The sequence below is a fragment of the Oncorhynchus nerka genome, linkage group LG23 (genome assembly GCF_034236695.1).
Source record: "Oncorhynchus nerka isolate Pitt River linkage group LG23, Oner_Uvic_2.0, whole genome shotgun sequence".
Classification (NCBI taxonomy): Eukaryota; Metazoa; Chordata; class Actinopteri; order Salmoniformes; family Salmonidae; genus Oncorhynchus; species Oncorhynchus nerka.
This window is the reverse complement of record NC_088418.1, coordinates 56257249-56273341: the sequence shown is the minus strand read 5'-3', so window position 1 is coordinate 56273341 and position 16093 is coordinate 56257249. Positions and strand designations below refer to the sequence as shown.

The following is a 16093-nucleotide window of genomic DNA, read 5'->3' as shown; positions in this document are numbered from 1 at the left end:
GAAGAAGTGGAAGACATGGGCAGTGAGAGGTAAGAGAAAAATAATAGTGGAAGACATGGGCAGTGAGAGGTAGAGAGAGAAAAGAATAGTGGAAGACATGGGCAGTGAGAGGAAGAGAGAAAATAATAGTGGAAGACATGGGCAGTGAGAGGTAGAGAGAGAAGAAGAATGGTGGAAGACATGGGCAGTGAGAGGTAGGAGAGAGAAGAAGAATAGTGGAAGACATGGGCAGTGAGGAGGGGAGAGAGAAAATAATAGTGGAAGACATGGGCAGTGAGAGGTAGGGAGAGAAGAAGAATGGTGGAAGACATGGGCAGTGAGAGGTAGGGGAGAGAAGAAGAATAGTGGAAGACATGGGCAGTGAGAGGTAGGGAGAGAGAAGAAGAATAGTGGAAGACATGGGCAGTGAGAGGTAGGAGAGAGAGAAGAAGAATAGTGGAAGACATGGGCAGTGAGAGGTAGAGGGAGAGAAGAAAGAATGGTGGAAGACATGGGCAGTGAGAGGTAGAGAGAGAAGAAGAATGGTGGAAGACATGGGCAGTGAGAGGTAGAGAGAGAAAAATAATAGTGGAAGACATGGGCAGTGAGGTAGAGAGAGAAAATAATAGTGGAAGACATGGGCAGTGAGAGGTAGAGAGAGAAAAATAATAGTGGAAGACATGGGCAGTGAGAGGTAGAGAGAGAGAAAAATAGTGGAAGACATGGGCAGTGAGAGAGAAAAATAATAGTGGAAGACATGGGCAGAGGTAGGGAGAGAGAAAAATAATAGTGGAAGACATGGGCAGTGAGAGGTAGAGAGAGAAAAGAATGGTGGAAGACATGGGCAGTGAGAGGTAGGGAGAGAGAAGAAGAATGGTGGAAGACATGGGCAGTGAGAGGTAGAGAGAGAAAATAATAGTGGAAGACATGGGCAGTGAGAGGTAGAGAGAGAGTGAATGGTGGAAGACATGGGCAGTGAGAGGTAGGGGGAGAGAAGAAGAATGGTGGAAGACGTGGGCAGTGAGAGGTAGGGAGAGAGAAGAAGAATGGTGGAAGACATGGGCAGTGAGAGGTAGGGAGAGAGAAGAAGAATGGTGGAAGACATGGGCAGTGAGAGGTAGAGAGAGAAAAATAATAGTGGAAGACATGGGCAGTGAGAGGTAGGGAGAGAAAATAATAGTGGAAGACATGGGCAGTGAGAGGTGAGAGAATAATAGTGGAAGACATGGGCAGTGAGAGGTAGAGAGAGAAAAATAATAGTGGAAGACATGGGCAGTGAGAGGTAGGGAGAGAAAAAGAATGGTGGAAGACATGGGCAGTGAGAGGTAGAGATGGGAGAAGGGAAGAATAGTGGAAGACATGGGCAGTGAGAGGTAGAGAGAGAGAAGAAGAATGGTGGAAGACATGGGCAGTGAGAGGTAGGAGAGAAAGAAGAATAGTGGAAGACATGGGCAGTGAGAGGTAGAGAGAGAAAAATAATAGTGGAAGACATGGGCAGTGAGAGGTAAGGGAGAGAAAAGAATAGTGGAAGACATGGGCAGTGAGAGGTAGGGAGAGAGAAAAATAATAGTGGAAGACATGGGCAGTGAGAGGTAGAGAGAGAAAATAATAGTGGAAGACATGGGCAGTGAGAGGTAGAGAGAGAAAAATAATAGTGGAAGACATGGGCAGTGAGAGGTAGGGAGAGAAAAAGAATAGTGGAAGACATGGGCAGTGAGAGGTAGGGAGAGAAGAAGAATGGTGGAAGACATGGGCAGTGAGAGGTAGGGGAGAAGAAGAATAGTGGAAGACATGGGCAGTGAGAGAGGTAGAGAGAGAAAAGAATAGTGGAAGACATGGGCAGTGAGAGGGAGAGAGAGAAGAAGAATAGTGGAAGACATGGGCAGTGAGAGGTAGGGAGAGAGAGAAAAATAATAGTGGAAGACATGGGCAGTGAGAGGTAGAGAGAGAAAATAAGAAGACATGGGCAGTGAGAGGTGGAGTGGAAGACATGGGCAGTGAGAGGTAGGGAGAGAAAAAGAATAGTGGAAGACATGGGCAGTGAGAGGTAGAGAGAGAAAATAAAGTGGTGGAAGACATGGGCAGTGAGAGGTAGGGGGAGAGAAAAAATAGTGGAAGACATGGGCAGTGAGAGGTAGGGAGAGAGAGGAAGAAGAATGGTGGAAGACATGGGCAGTGAGAGGGGAGAGAGAGAAGAAGAATGGTGGAAGACATGGGCAGTGAGAGTAGGGAGAGAGGAGAATGGTGGAAGACATGGGCAGTGAGAGGAGAGAGAGGAAGAATGGTGGAAGACATGGGCAGTGAGAGGTAGAGAGAGAGAAATAATAGTGGAAGACATGGGCAGTGAGAGGTAGGAGAGAAGGAAGAAGAGTGGAAGACAAGAAGGGAGAGAAGAAGAATGTGGAAGACATGGGCAGTGAGAGGTAGAGAGAGAAAAATAATAGTGGAAGACATGGGCAGTGAGAGGTAGAGAGAGAAAAATAATAGTGGAAGACATGGGCAGTGAGAGGTAGAGAGAGAAAATAATAGTGGAAGACATGGGCAGTGAGAGGTAGGAGAGAGAAAAATAATAGTGGAAGACATGGGCAGTGAGAGGTAGAGAGAGAAAAATAATAGTGGAAGACATGGGCAGTGAGAGGTAGAGAGAGAAAAATAATAGTGGAAGACATGGGCAGTGAGAGGTAGTGAGAGAGAGAAAAATAATAGTGGAAGACATGGGCAGTGAGAGGTAGAGAGAGAAAAATAATAGTGGAAGACATGGGCAGTGAGAGGTAGAGAGAGAAGAAGAATGGTGGAAGACATGGGCAGTGAGAGGTAGAGAGAGAAGAAGAATAGTGGAAGACATGGGCAGTGAGAGGTAGGGAGAGAAGAAGAATGGTGGAAGACATGGGCAGTGAGAGGTAGAGAGAGAGAAAAGAATAGTGGAAGACATGGGCAGTGAGAGGTAGAGAGAGAAAAGAATAGTGGAAGACATGGGCAGTGAGAGGTAGTGGGGAGAGAAGGAAGAATGGTGGAAGACATGGGCAGTGAGAGGTAGGGAGAGAGAAGAAGAATAGTGGAAGACATGGGCAGTGAGGTAGAGAGAGAAAAAGAATGGTGGAAGACATGGGCAGTGAGAGGTAGGGAGAGAAGAAGAATAGTGGAAGACATGGGCAGTGAGAGGTAGGGAGAGAGAAAAAGAATGGTGGAAGACATGGGCAGTGAGAGGTAGGGAGAGAAAAGAATAGTGGAAGACATGGGCAGTGAGAGGTAGAGGCAGAGAGAAGAAGAATAGTGGAAGACATGGGCAGTGAGAGGTAGGGGAGAAGAAGAAAAATAGTGGAAGACATGGGCAGTGAGAGGTAGGAGAGAAAATAATAGTGGAAGACATGGGCAGTGAGAGGTAGAGAGAGATAAGAAGAATGGTGGAAGACATGGGCAGTGAGAGGTAGAGAGAGAAAAATAATAGTGGAAGACATGGGCAGTGAGAAAAAGGTGGAAGACATGGGCAGAGGTAGAGAGAGAAAAATAATAGTGGAAGACATGGGCAGTGAGAGGTAGAGAGAGAAAAATAATAGTGGAAGACATGGGCAGTGAGAGGCAAGAGAGAGAAAAATAATAGTGGAAGACATGGGCAGTGAGAGGTAGAGAGAGAAAAATAATAGTGGAAGACATGGGCAGTGAGAGGTAGGGGAGAGCATAAGAAGAATGGTGGAAGACATGGGCAGTGAGAGGTAGGAGAGAAAAATAATAGTGGAAGACATGGGCAGTGAGAGGTAGGAGAGAGAAGAAGAATGGTGGAAGACATGGGCAGTGAGAGGTAGAGAGAGAAAATAATAGTGGAAGACATGGGCAGTGAGAGGTAGAATGGGGAGAGAGAAGAAGAATAGTGGAAGACATGGGCAGTGAGAGGTAGGGAGAGAAGAAGAATGGTGGAAGACATGGGCAGTGAGAGGTAGGAGAGAGAAAATAATAGTGGAAGACATGGGCAGTGAGAGGTAGGAGAGAGAAAAGAATAGTGGAAGACATGGGCAGTGAGAGGTAGAGAGAGAAGAAGAATAGTGGAAGACATGGGCAGTGAGAGGTAGAGAGAGAAAAATAATAGTGGAAGACATGGGCAGTGAGAGGTAGGGAGAGAGAAGAATGGTGGAAGACATGGGCAGTGAGAGGTAGGGAGAGAGAAGGAGAATGGTGGAAGACATGGGCAGTGAGAGGTAGGGGGAGAGAAGAAGAATAGTGGAAGACATGGGCAGTGAGAGGTAGGGAGAGAAAAATAATAGTAGAAGACATGGGCAGTGAGAGGTAGAGAGAGATAAGAAGAATGGTGGAAGACATGGGCAGTGAGAGGTAGGAGAGAAAAATAATAGTAGAAGACATGGGCAGTGAGAGGTAGAGAGAGATAAAAGAATGGTGGAAGACATGGGCAGTGAGAGGTAGAGAGAGAAAAATAATAGTGGAAGACATGGGCAGTGAGAGGTAAGAGAGAAAAATAATAGTGGAAGACATGGGCAGTGAGAGGTAGAGAGAAAAATAATAGTGGAAGACATGGGCAGTGAGAGGTAGGGAGAGAGAGAAAAAGAATGGTGGAAGACATGGGCAGTGAGAGGTAGAGAGAGAGAAAAATAATAGTGGAAGACATGGGCAGTGAGAGGTAGAGAGAGAAAAATAATAGTGGAAGACATGGGCAGTGAGAGGTAGAGAGAGAGAAAAATAATAGTGGAAGACATGGGCAGTGAGAGGTAGAGAGAGAAAAATAATAGTGGAAGACATGGGCAGTGAGAGGTAGAGAGAGAAAAATAATAGTGGAAGACATGGGCAGTGAGAGGTAGGAGAGAAAAGAATAGTGGAAGACATGGGCAGTGAGAGGTAGGAGATAAGAAGAATGGTGGAAGACATGGGCAGTGAGAGGTAGGAGAGAGAAAATAATAGTGGAAGACATGGGCAGTGAGAGGTAGGGGAGAGAGAAGAATGGTGGAAGACATGGGCAGTGAGAGGTAGGGAGAGGAAAAATAACAGTGGAAGACATGGGCAGTGAGAGGTAGGGAGAGAGAAGAAGAATAGTGGAAGACATGGGCAGTGAGAGGTAGGGAGAGAAGAAGAATAGTGGAAGACATGGGCAGTGAGAGAGTAGGGGAGAAGAAGAATGGTGGAAGACATGGGCAGTGAGAGGTAGAGAGAAAAAGAATAGTGGAAGACATGGGCAGTGAGAGGTAGAGAGAGAAATAATAGTGGAAGACATGGGCAGTGAGAGGTAGAGAGAGAAAAATAATAGTGGAAGACATGGGCAGTGAGAGGTAGGGAGAAAAATAATAGTGGAAGACATGGGCAGTGAGAGGTAGAGAGAGAAAAATAATAGTGGAAGACATGGGCAGTGAGAGGTAGGGAGAGAGAAAAATAATAGTGGAAGACATGGGCAGTGAGAGGTAGGAGAGAAAAAGGAATAGTGGAAGACATGGGCAGTGAGAGGTAGGGAGAGAGGAATAATGGTGGAAGACATGGGCAGTGAGAGGTAGAGAGAAGAATAGTGGAAGACATGGGCAGTGAGAGGTAGGGGAGAGAAGAAGAATGGTGGAAGACATGGGCAGTGAGAGGTAGAGAGAGAAAAAGAATAGTGGAAGACATGGGCAGTGAGAGGTAGGGAGAGAGAAGAAGAATGGTGGAAGACATGGGCAGTGAGAGGTAGAGAGAGAAAAATAATAGTGGAAGACATGGGCAGTGAGAGGCAGAGAGAGAAAAAATAATAGTGGAAGACATGGGCAGTGAGAGGTAGAGAGAGAAAAATAATAGTGGAAGACATGGGCAGTGAGAGGTAGGGAGAGAAAAATAATAGTGGAAGACATGGGCAGTGAGAGGTAGAGAGAGAAAAGAATAGTGGAAGACATGGGCAGTGAGAGGTAGAGAGAGAAAAATAATAGTGGAAGACATGGGCAGTGAGAGGTAGAGAGAGAAAAATAATAGTGGAAGACATGGGCAGTGAGAGGTAGGGAGAGAGAGGAATAGGAATGGTGGAAGACATGGGCAGTGAGAGGTAGGGAGAGAGAAGAAGAATGGTGGAAGACATGGGCAGTGAGAGGTAGGGAGAGAGAGGAATAATGGTGGAAGACATGGGCAGTGAGAGGTAGGGAGAGAGAGGAAGAATGGTGGAAGACATGGGCAGTGAGAGGTAGAGAGAGAGATAAGAAGAATGGTGGAAGACATGGGCAGTGGGAGGTAGAGAGAGAAAAAGAATAGTAGAAGACATGGGCAGTGAGAGGTAGAGAGAGATAAGAAGAATGGTGGAAGACATGGGCAGTGAGAGGTAGAGAGAGAAAAATAATAGTGGAAGACATGGGCAGTGAGAGGCAAAGAGAGAAAAATAATAGTGGAAGACATGGGCAGTGAGAGGTAGGGAGAGAAAAATAATAGTGGAAGACATGGGCAGTGAGAGGTAAAGAGAGAAAAATAATAGTGGAAGACATGGGCAGTGAGAGGTAAAGAGAGAAAAATAATAGTGGAAGACATGGGCAGTGAGAGGTAGAGAGAGAAGAAGAATAGTGGAAGACATGGGCAGTGAGAGGTAGAGAGAGAAAAATAATAGTGGAAGACATGGGCAGTGAGAGGTAGGGGGAGAGAAGAAGAATGGTGGAAGACATGGGCAGTGAGAGGTAGAGAGAGAAAAATAATAGTGGAAGACATGGGCAGTGAGAGGTAGGGGGAGAGAAGAAGAATGGTGGAAGACATGGGCAGTGAGAGGTAGAGGGAGAGAAGAAGAATAGTGGAAGACATGGGCAGTGAGAGGTAGTGGGGGAGAGAGGAAGAATGGTGGAAGACATGGGCAGTGAGAGGTAGGGAGAGAGATAAAGAGGAATGGTGGAAGACATGGGCAGTGAGAGGTAGGGAGAGAGGAATAATGGTGGAAGACATGGGCAGTGAGAGGTAGAGAGAGAAGAAGAATGGTGGAAGACATGGGCAGTGAGAGGTAGAGAGAGAGATAAAAGAATAGTGGAAGACATGGGCAGTGAGAGGTAGAGAGAGAAAATAATAGTGGAAGACATGGGCAGTGAGAGGTAGAGAGAAAGATAAGAAGAATGGTGGAAGACATGGGCAGTGAGAGGTAGAGAGGAGAGAAAATAATAGTGGAAGACATGGGCAGTGAGAGGCAAAGAGAGAAAAATAATAGTGGAAGACATGGGCAGTGAGAGGTAGGGGAGAGAGAAAATAATAGTGGAAGACATGGGCAGTGAGAGGTAGAGAGAGAATAAGATAATGGTGGAAGACATGGGCAGTGAGAGGTAGGGAGAGAAAAATAATAGTGGAAGACATGGGCAGTGAGAGGTAGAGAGAGAAAAATAATAAGAAGACAGCAGAAGGTAGGGAGAGAAAAATAGTGGAAGACATGGGCAGTGAGAGAAGAATGGTGGAAGACATGGGCAGTGAGAGGTAGAGAGAGAAAAATAATAGTGGAAGACATGGGCAGTGAGAGGTAAAGAGAGAAAAATAATAGTGGAAGACATGGGCAGTGAGAGGTAGAGAGAAAAATAATAGTGGAAGACATGGGCAGTGAAGTAGGGAGAGAGAAAATAATAGTGGAAGACATGGGCAGTGAGAGGTAGGGGAGAAAAATAATAGTGGAAGACATGGGCAGTGAGGTAGAGAAGAGAGAGATAAGAAGAATGGTGGAAGACATGGGCAGTGAGAGGTAGAGAGAGAAAAGAATAGTGGAAGACATGGGCAGTGAGAGGTAGGAGAGAAAAATAATAGTGGAAGACATGGGCAGTGAGAGGTAAAGAGAGAAAAATAATAGTGGAAGACATGGGCAGTGAGAGGTAAAGAGAGAAAAATAATAGTGGAAGACATGGGCAGTGAGAGGTAGGGAGAGAAAAATAATAGTAGAAGACATGGGCAGTGAGAGGTAGAGAGAGATAAGAAGAATGGTGGAAGACATGGGCAGTGAGAGGTAGAGAGAGAATGGGCAAAATAATAGTGGAAGACATGGGCAGTGAGAGGTAGAGAGAGAACAATAATAGTGGAAGACATGGGCAGTGAGAGGTAGGGGGAGAGAAGAAGAATGGTGGAAGACATGGGCAGTGAGAGGTAGAGAGAGAAAAATAATAGTGGAAGACATGGGCAGTGAGAGGTAAAGAGAGAAAAATAATAGTGGAAGACATGGGCAGTGAGAGGTAGAGAGAGAAAAATAATAGTAGAAGACATGGGCAGTGAGAGGTAGAGAGAGAAAAATAATAGTGGAAGACATGGGCAGTGAGAGGTAGAGAGAGAAATAATAGTGGAAGACATGGGCAGTGAGAGGTAGGGAGAGAGAGGAGGAATGGTGGAAGACATGGGCAGTGAGAGGTAGGGAGAGAGATGAAGAATGGTGGAAGACATGGGCAGTGAGAGGTAGGGAGAGAGAAGAAGAATTGTGGAAGACATGGTCAGTGAGAGGTAGGGGGAGAGAAGAAGAATGGTGGAAGACATGGGCAGTGAGAGGTAGGGAGAGAGAAGAAGAATTGTGGAAGACATGGTCAGTGAGAGGTAGGGGGAGAGAAGAAGAATGGTGGAAGACATGGGCAGTGAGAGGTAGAGAGAGATAAGAAGAATGGTGGAAGACATGGGCAGTGAGAGGTAGAGAGAGAAAAATAATAGTGGAAGACATGGGCAGTGAGAGGTAAAGAGAGAAAAATAATAGTGGAAGACATGGGCAGTGAGAGGTAGAGAGAGAAATAATAGTGGAAGACATGGGCAGTGAGAGGTAGGGAGAGAGAGGAGGAATGGTGGAAGACATGGGCAGTGAGAGGTAGGGAGAGAGATGAAGAATGGTGGAAGACATGGGCAGTGAGAGGTAGGGAGAGAGAAGATGAATTGTGGAAGACATGGTCAGTGAGAGGTAGGGGGAGAGAATCCTCCTCCCCCTCCCCCCTCCTCCCTCTCTGCAGATGACTTCGTCAACCATTTTGAAAAGAAGGTCGACGACATCCGATCCTCGTTTGCTAAGTCAAACGACACCGCTGGTTCTGCTCACACTGCCCTACCCTGTGCTCTGACCTCTTTCTCCCCTCTCTCTCCAGATGAAATCTCGCGACTTGTGACGGCCGGCCGCCCAACAACCTGCCCGCTTGACCCTATCCCCTCCTCTCTTCTCCAGACCATTTCCGGAGACCTTCTCCCTTACCTCACCTCGCTCATCAACTCATCCCTGACCGCTGGCTACGTCCCTTCCGTCTTCAAGAGAGCGAGAGTTGCACCCCTTCTGAAAAAACCTACACTCGATCCCTCCGATGTCAACAACTACAGACCAGTATCCCTTCTCTCTCCAAAACTCTTGAACGTGCCGTCCTTGGCCAGCTCTCCCGCTATCTCTCTCAGAATGACCTTCTTGATCCAAATCAGTCAGGTTTCAAGACTAGTCATTCAACTGAGACTGCTCTTCTCTGTATCACGGAGGCGCTCCGCACTGCTAAAGCTAACTCTCTCTCCTCTGCTCTCATCCTTCTAGACCTATCGGCTGCCTTCGATACTGTGAACCATCAGATCCTCCTCTCCACCCTCTCCGAGTTGGGCATCTCCGGCGCGTACCACGCTTGGATTGCGTCCTACCTGACAGGTCGCTCCTACCAGGTGGCGTGGCGAGAATCCGTCTCCTCACCACGTGCTCTCACCACTGGTGTCCCCCAGGACTCTGTTCTAGGCCCTCTCCTATTCTCGCTATACACCAAGTCACTTGGCTCTGTCATAACCTCACATGGTCTCTCCTATCATTGCTATGCAGACGACACACAATTAATCTTCTCCTTTCCCCCTTCTGATGACCAGGTGGCGAATCGCATCTCTGCATGTCTGGCAGACATATCAGTGTGGATGACGGATCACCACCTCAAGCTGAACCTCGGCAAGACGGAGCTGCTCTTCCTCCCGGGGGAAGGCCTGCCCGTTCCATGATCTCGCCATCACGGTTGACAACTCCATTGTGTCCTCCTCCCAGAGCGCTAAGAACCTTGGCGTGATCCTGGACAACACCCTGTCGTTCTCAACTAACATCAAGGCGGTGGCCCGTTCCTGTAGGTTCATGCTCTACAACATCCGCAGAGTACGACCCTGCCTCACACAGGAAGCGGCGCAGGTCCTAATCCAGGCACTTGTCATCTCCCGTCTGGATTACTGCAACTTCGCTGTTGGCTGGGCTCCCTGCCTGTGCCATTAAACCCTACAACTCATCCAGAACGCCGCAGCCCGTCTGGTGTTCAACCTTCCCAAGTTCTCTCACGTCACCCCGCTCCTCCGCTCTCTCCACTGGCTTCCAGTTGAAGCTCGCATCCGCTACAAGACCATGGTGCTTGCCTACGGAGCTGTGAGGGGAACGGCACCTCAGTACCTCCAGGCGCTGATCAGGCCCTACACCCAAACAAGGGCACTGCGTTCATCCACCTCTGGCCTGCTCGCCTCCCTACCACTGAGGAAGTACAGTTCCCGCTCAGCCCAGTCAAAACTGTTCGCTGCTCTGGCCCCCCAATGGTGGAACAAACTCACTCACGACGCCAGGACAGCGGAGTCAATCACCACCTTCCGGAGACACCTGAAACCCCACCTCTTTAAGGAATACCTAGGATAGGATAAAGTAATCCCTCTCACCCCCCTTAAAAGATTTAGATGCACTATTGTAAAGTGGCTGTTCCACTGGATGTCATAAGGTGAATGCACCAATTTGTAAGTCGCTCTGGATAAGAGCGTCTGCTAAATGACTTAAATGTAAATGTAAATGTCTGTGTCATGGTGAGACAGTCATCTGAGTGAGTGGGTGTTGAGGCCCGGTGATGGAGGCTGTGGTTAAATAAGCACTGCTGAATAGAATAGTCCACACTTCCACACGTCAGAGCCTCTGGGGAGGACGTTGGGTTCCAGTGGCTGCCTGCACCAGCTACAGACTGTTAATTGATTTGGGATGGAGATCTGCCTCGAGTCGCTCTCCTCTGGGGCTCCAGTCTGCAGATAACACCACCTGCAATCCTGGAGCCTCCCATAGGGAGCTGCACTGCCTGATGACATAGATGACCTTCGACCTCGTAGTCTCAGGTGTTTAAGTGTTCCAGATTTGACCTCTCAGTGTCAGGTGTTTAAGTGGTCCAGATTTGACCTCTTAGTGTCAGGTGTTTAAGTGGTCCAGATTTGACATCTCAGTCTCAGGTGTTTAAGTGTTTCAGATTTGACCTCTCAGTCTCAGGTGTTTAAGTGTTCCAGATTTGACCTCTCAGTCTCAGGTGTTTAAGTGGTCCAGATTTGACCTCTCAGTCTCAGGTGTTTAAGTGTTCCAGATTTGACCTCTCAGTCTCAGGTGTTTAAGTGGTCCAGATTTGACTTCTATTGTGCGTACTCTCTCAGAGCTGATTTCTTTATGATGTTTCAATTTAGAGTTAAATAAATAGTGCAGTTGTTTTTAATACAGACCCGGCTCACATAAATGGAATGGGAGTAGATTCTGTGTCACGTTGGTATGAATGAATCGGGAGACAGGTGCAGGAATGCGTAATACTTTTTTTTATTATATCCAAATTACGGCGTGCCATGTAAAGGCACGGGGACAAAGACCAAACAAACACTATACAAAACACAGGGTAGAAACCCAAACAAAAGAGCGAGGAGTACCTCAAGTAAATAACACAAGCGCACATGGGACGAGACCCGTAATCATCTGCACTATCCACAATGGCACGAAAGCCAAAACACACAGCACAGGTACTCAAACGAACCAACGGACATTGTAACAATAATTTTTTTTTTTTTTTTTTAATTTACTTTTCTGCTCTTTTGCACACCAATATCTCTACCTGTACATGACCATCTGATCATTTATCACTCCAGTGTTAATCTGCAAAATTGTATTATTTGCCTACCTCCTCATGCCTTTTGCACACATTGTATATAGACTGCCCATTTTTTTCTACTGTGTTATTGACTTGTTAATTGTTTACTCCATGTGTAACTCTGTGTTGTCTGTTCACACTGCTATGCTTTATCTTGGCCAGGTCGCAGTTGCAAATGAGAACTTGTTCTCAACTAGCCTACCTGGTTAAATAAAGGTAAAATTTAAAAAAAATGGTAAACCAAGGACACACGTATACAATTACTAATCACTGGGAATAGGGGCCAGGTGTGCGTAATGAAAGTTCTGGAGGGATCCGTGACATTCTGTAGAATGTGTCAGGAGGTTGATAAATTCCCGGCAAAACCTCTGGGCCCTCTGGGCTTGGTCCACCGCCAAGGGACCAATCCAACCTGCGTAAGATCCTACAAAGGCTGTTGTGAGAGAGAGACTGAAACCTCTGTTACTCTATGTTATCCGGTCTCTCTTATTTGTTTCCTGGTTAGAATTCTAGAGGGAATCCCCAAGGTGTCACCCACTCTATACAGTGAAAAATGAACCGGTGCTAAAAGATTCAAGTCAACAGGTTCCAAGTGTGCGTGTGTGCGTGTGTGTGTGTGTGTGTGTGTGTGTGTGTGTGTGTGTGTGTGTGTGTGTGTGTGTGTGTGACTGATCTTAATTCAGAGGCATTGCTGCATACAGCAACCTGCTCCAGGCTCCAAGGCTCCACCAAATCAATCTTGTACACCGAGAGATTTCACGTCACCTTCCTGTCGAATCTCCTTTTGCTCCTTTACACTAAAACAGACCATTACTTCTCGGAGAGGTGGAGACGAAGGGAGTCAGGGAAGATGAAGGTATTGTGAGGGATAGGAGTTTGGAAGACAGCGCCTTTCTGTTTAGCTGTGTCACTGTCTCCTGATGTCTCCTGGTGTCTCCTGATGTCTCCTGGTGTTTCCTGGTGTTTCTGGTGTCTCCTGGTGTCTCCTGATGTCTCCTGGTGTCTCCTGGTGTTTCCTGGTGTTTCTGGTGTCTCCTGGTGTCTCCTGATGTCTCCTGGTGTCTCCTGATGTCTCCTGGTGTCTCCGGGTGTTTCTGATGTCTCCTGGTGTCTCCTGGTGACTCCTGATGTCTTCTGGTGTCTCCTGGTGTCTCCTGATTGTCTCCTGGTGTCTCCTGATGTCTCCTGGTGTTTCTGATGTCTCCTGGTGTTTCTGATGTCTCCTGGTGTCTCTGGTGTTTCCTGGTGTCTCTGGTGTCTCCTGGTGTTTCTGATGTCTCCTGGTGTTTCTGATGTCTCCTGGTTTCTCCTGGTATTTCTGATGTCTCCTGGTGTTTCTGATGTCTCCTGGTTTCTCCTGGTATTTCTGGTGTCTCCCGGTGTCTTCTGGTATTTCTGATGTCTCCTGCTGTCTGTTTCCTGGTGTCTCTGATGTCTCCTGGTGTCTCTGATGTCTCCTGGGCTTTGATGAGTTGAGATGAACTAGGTCTTCATCAAAGGGAAAGATGGCCACTTTCAATTTGCTTCAATTTGTCTAATTTGAGAGGAGCCACAGCAGCATGGCTTAGTCTATCACCCGTCATCCTGTGTGTGTGTGTGTGTGTGTGTCTGTGTGTGTGTGTGTGTGTGTGTGTGTGTGTGTGTGTGTGTGTGTGTGTGTGTGTGTGTGTGTGTGTGTGTGTGTGTGCGTGCGTGCGTGCGTGCGTGCGTGTGTGTGTGTATGCCGAGAGCTGACCGTTTGATCTCTGTAAATGATAAATGCCAGACGCACCCCAATGCTCCGGCCTAAACATAAGGAGGTGTAATTGCACCCCTCATTAAAAAAATGGAGTGAGATAAAGAGGGGGGGGAGAGGCAGCAATATGCAGCAAGCAAATCCACTGTCTGTGGATGAAATCTCAAACCCCGTGCTGGGATGTTGTCGAGGCTTAATGTAAAGGGAATCCTCCATTGTAATTGTGGAATAATCCCTCCCTGCCCTTTGCCCTCTTAGAATGAAAATAATGTAATACTTGCGTCTAGTGAGTGCCTCCATCTGTGCTGTAAAAAGTGGTGTTTTATAGTTGTATAGCTTTAAGGCTATTTCTGACCACAGTGGCAGAGGCAGTTATGTGTCGCATTTTCACATCAATCATTGTTTATTGATGGAGGTGTCATTGAAGGCCCTCTAAGTCTTGAACGCAGCTCAACTGAAGAGGTTGGTGAAACACTTGGCAACCGTATTGGATTCTCTCACTGTGTTGTTTTATTGTGATGTCATCGCCTCCTTCTGAGAAATGTAATTATTTCAGTCTCTCCGGGGTGCAGACACAGCCAAGTCATAGATCTGGGATTCCCACAAATGGGAAGTGTCCAGCAAATATTCCGGCTTAACTTATTTATTGTAGACAGAGATGGCATTCCAATAGCAGTAATACTGATCTACTGTGTGGCTTTTATCGATCAGGACTGGAAGGCCCTATTGCAGCACTGCCTCAGTCTGTAGTATGATGTATTGCCATGTTTAGCAAAATACACTCTTATACATTAGATTCATGACTGTCATAGGCTGCTACACTATCCTTCCTGGATTCTTCTCTCTCTCATTGGCGTCATAATGTTGACGTCTCCGATGGGGGAAACAAGGTCGGTTTGTTTCCTAAATCCAGATGAAATCCTGAGATTAAAGCCTAAAAAAGATCCTGTGATCAGTGGTAATAGCAGCATGCTGTCATTTTAATCACACTTCCATACCCTGTCTGTCTCCCAACTGGGTCTGTTCTTTATGGTAAATCTGGCGATGTCTGTGCTCATGATTACATAATAATGGATAGTGAGCACACTAATATTTGACTGTGTACTGGATGAGGTGTCTGGAAAGCATAGTGACAGGCTACAGGTATTTATGACACTGACATGGTGCATGTCTCTGCTGTAGTTGTCATACAGTAAGATCACGGCTTTTCTACAAATATTTTCACACGCAAAAAACATGACAATTATGCAAAAGAAAATATATGGTTAGCACATCATAAAACAATGACTGTCTCCTCCTAGTTTCAAGGTCTGGGAGGTTTCTCTGAAGGCTGACCCTACAGGCATCATGCAGCCTCCCTGGCATTGCTGTCACTTGTCGTTAGCGATGGTGTAAAAGGGCATTAGAAGTGAGGGGGCTCCATAAAGGAATGCATACCGTGCTGTTTGTGTTGTCCAAGAATAGGTTATAGTCCCAACAATTTGGACAATTATAACAGTGTCTCTACCCGGCTATTTCCCCCCTTCCTCCCCCTCGGAAAGTCCTAATCAGCCGACCCTGTCGGGGAAAGCCTCATTATGCTTGTCGTGTCACTGGTTTGTAGCCCCTGGCAACGTGATTAAGAGTGAACACCAGATTCTTCAGGTGAGAGAGAGGAGGGGTTCGCTGAACAACACACATTAATACCTAGACATAACATGACTTAACTGGCAGCGTAATGTTCCAGAAATCTCTACACAGACGAGCTGTTACAGTAAGAAATAAGCTGTTAGCTGTCGTTGAGTAAATATTTAGGTTGTTTGTGTTTCGGAAAGTGAATGAGATCCTGACCCTTGACCTTAATACATTTGCGCATCAGTTTTATTCCCCTCAGGCACTGACAGGACAGAACCATGGCTGGCTGGAGCTGACAATTGTGTGTGTGTGTGTGTGTGTGCATATCTGTGCCTGCGTGCACGTTTGTGCATGTGCCTGCATGTGTGATTGACAGCTAGGCTGATCTCTGCTGTGTTATTCTAGACCTGTGTATTAATCTCTGTCCTGTGTCCCTCTCTGCAGATTGTGGCCTTACGGGAGCAGAATGCCCACATCCAGAGGAAGGTGGCGTCAGGGGACGGGTCAGAGGACATGCTGGAGGGCACTGATGCCAACCAGAAGGTACATAGCAAGGTGGGCGTCCATTGCTGTCCTTCTTTTTCTCTGTCAATATCCACAGCTTTTTATTGTTGATCATTTATCTCATGTGTTACTATCATTACGTTGACAGGGCTAACACTCAACATTTCAGTTTTCACATCAACATAAACGTGTCGGATATATATACTTTTCAACCACCATTTTCATTGTTTCAACACAGTTGTCCATTCATAGTCTGTGTTATCAGTATCATCGTGGTATCAAGCATGTTATCACTTCACTAGCTCGATAGATACAGGCCTTCACTGTCAGCACAGTGTCTTTGAGCAGCCAGCTAGGCAGCGTGAAGGACACCCACAATCAGGTGATGTGTACTGTCTATGATCCCACCAGATTCCATTATACTGGAGCTCCCAAACTTCTGACTACA

General features: G+C 46.8%; 1 protein-coding gene across 2 annotated transcripts in view; it reads left to right on the top strand.

Moving 5' to 3' along the window:
• LOC115124214 (liprin-alpha-2-like) overlaps positions 1–16093 on the top strand; it is an 87713-nt gene that overhangs the window by 29282 nt on the left and 42338 nt on the right. For both annotated transcript variants that reach the window (XM_065008329.1, XM_065008328.1), the window contains exon 4: positions 15586–15696. In XM_065008329.1, the coding sequence (XP_064864401.1) occupies positions 15586–15696 (111 nt within the window). The remainder of the gene's footprint in view (positions 1–15585; positions 15697–16093) is intronic.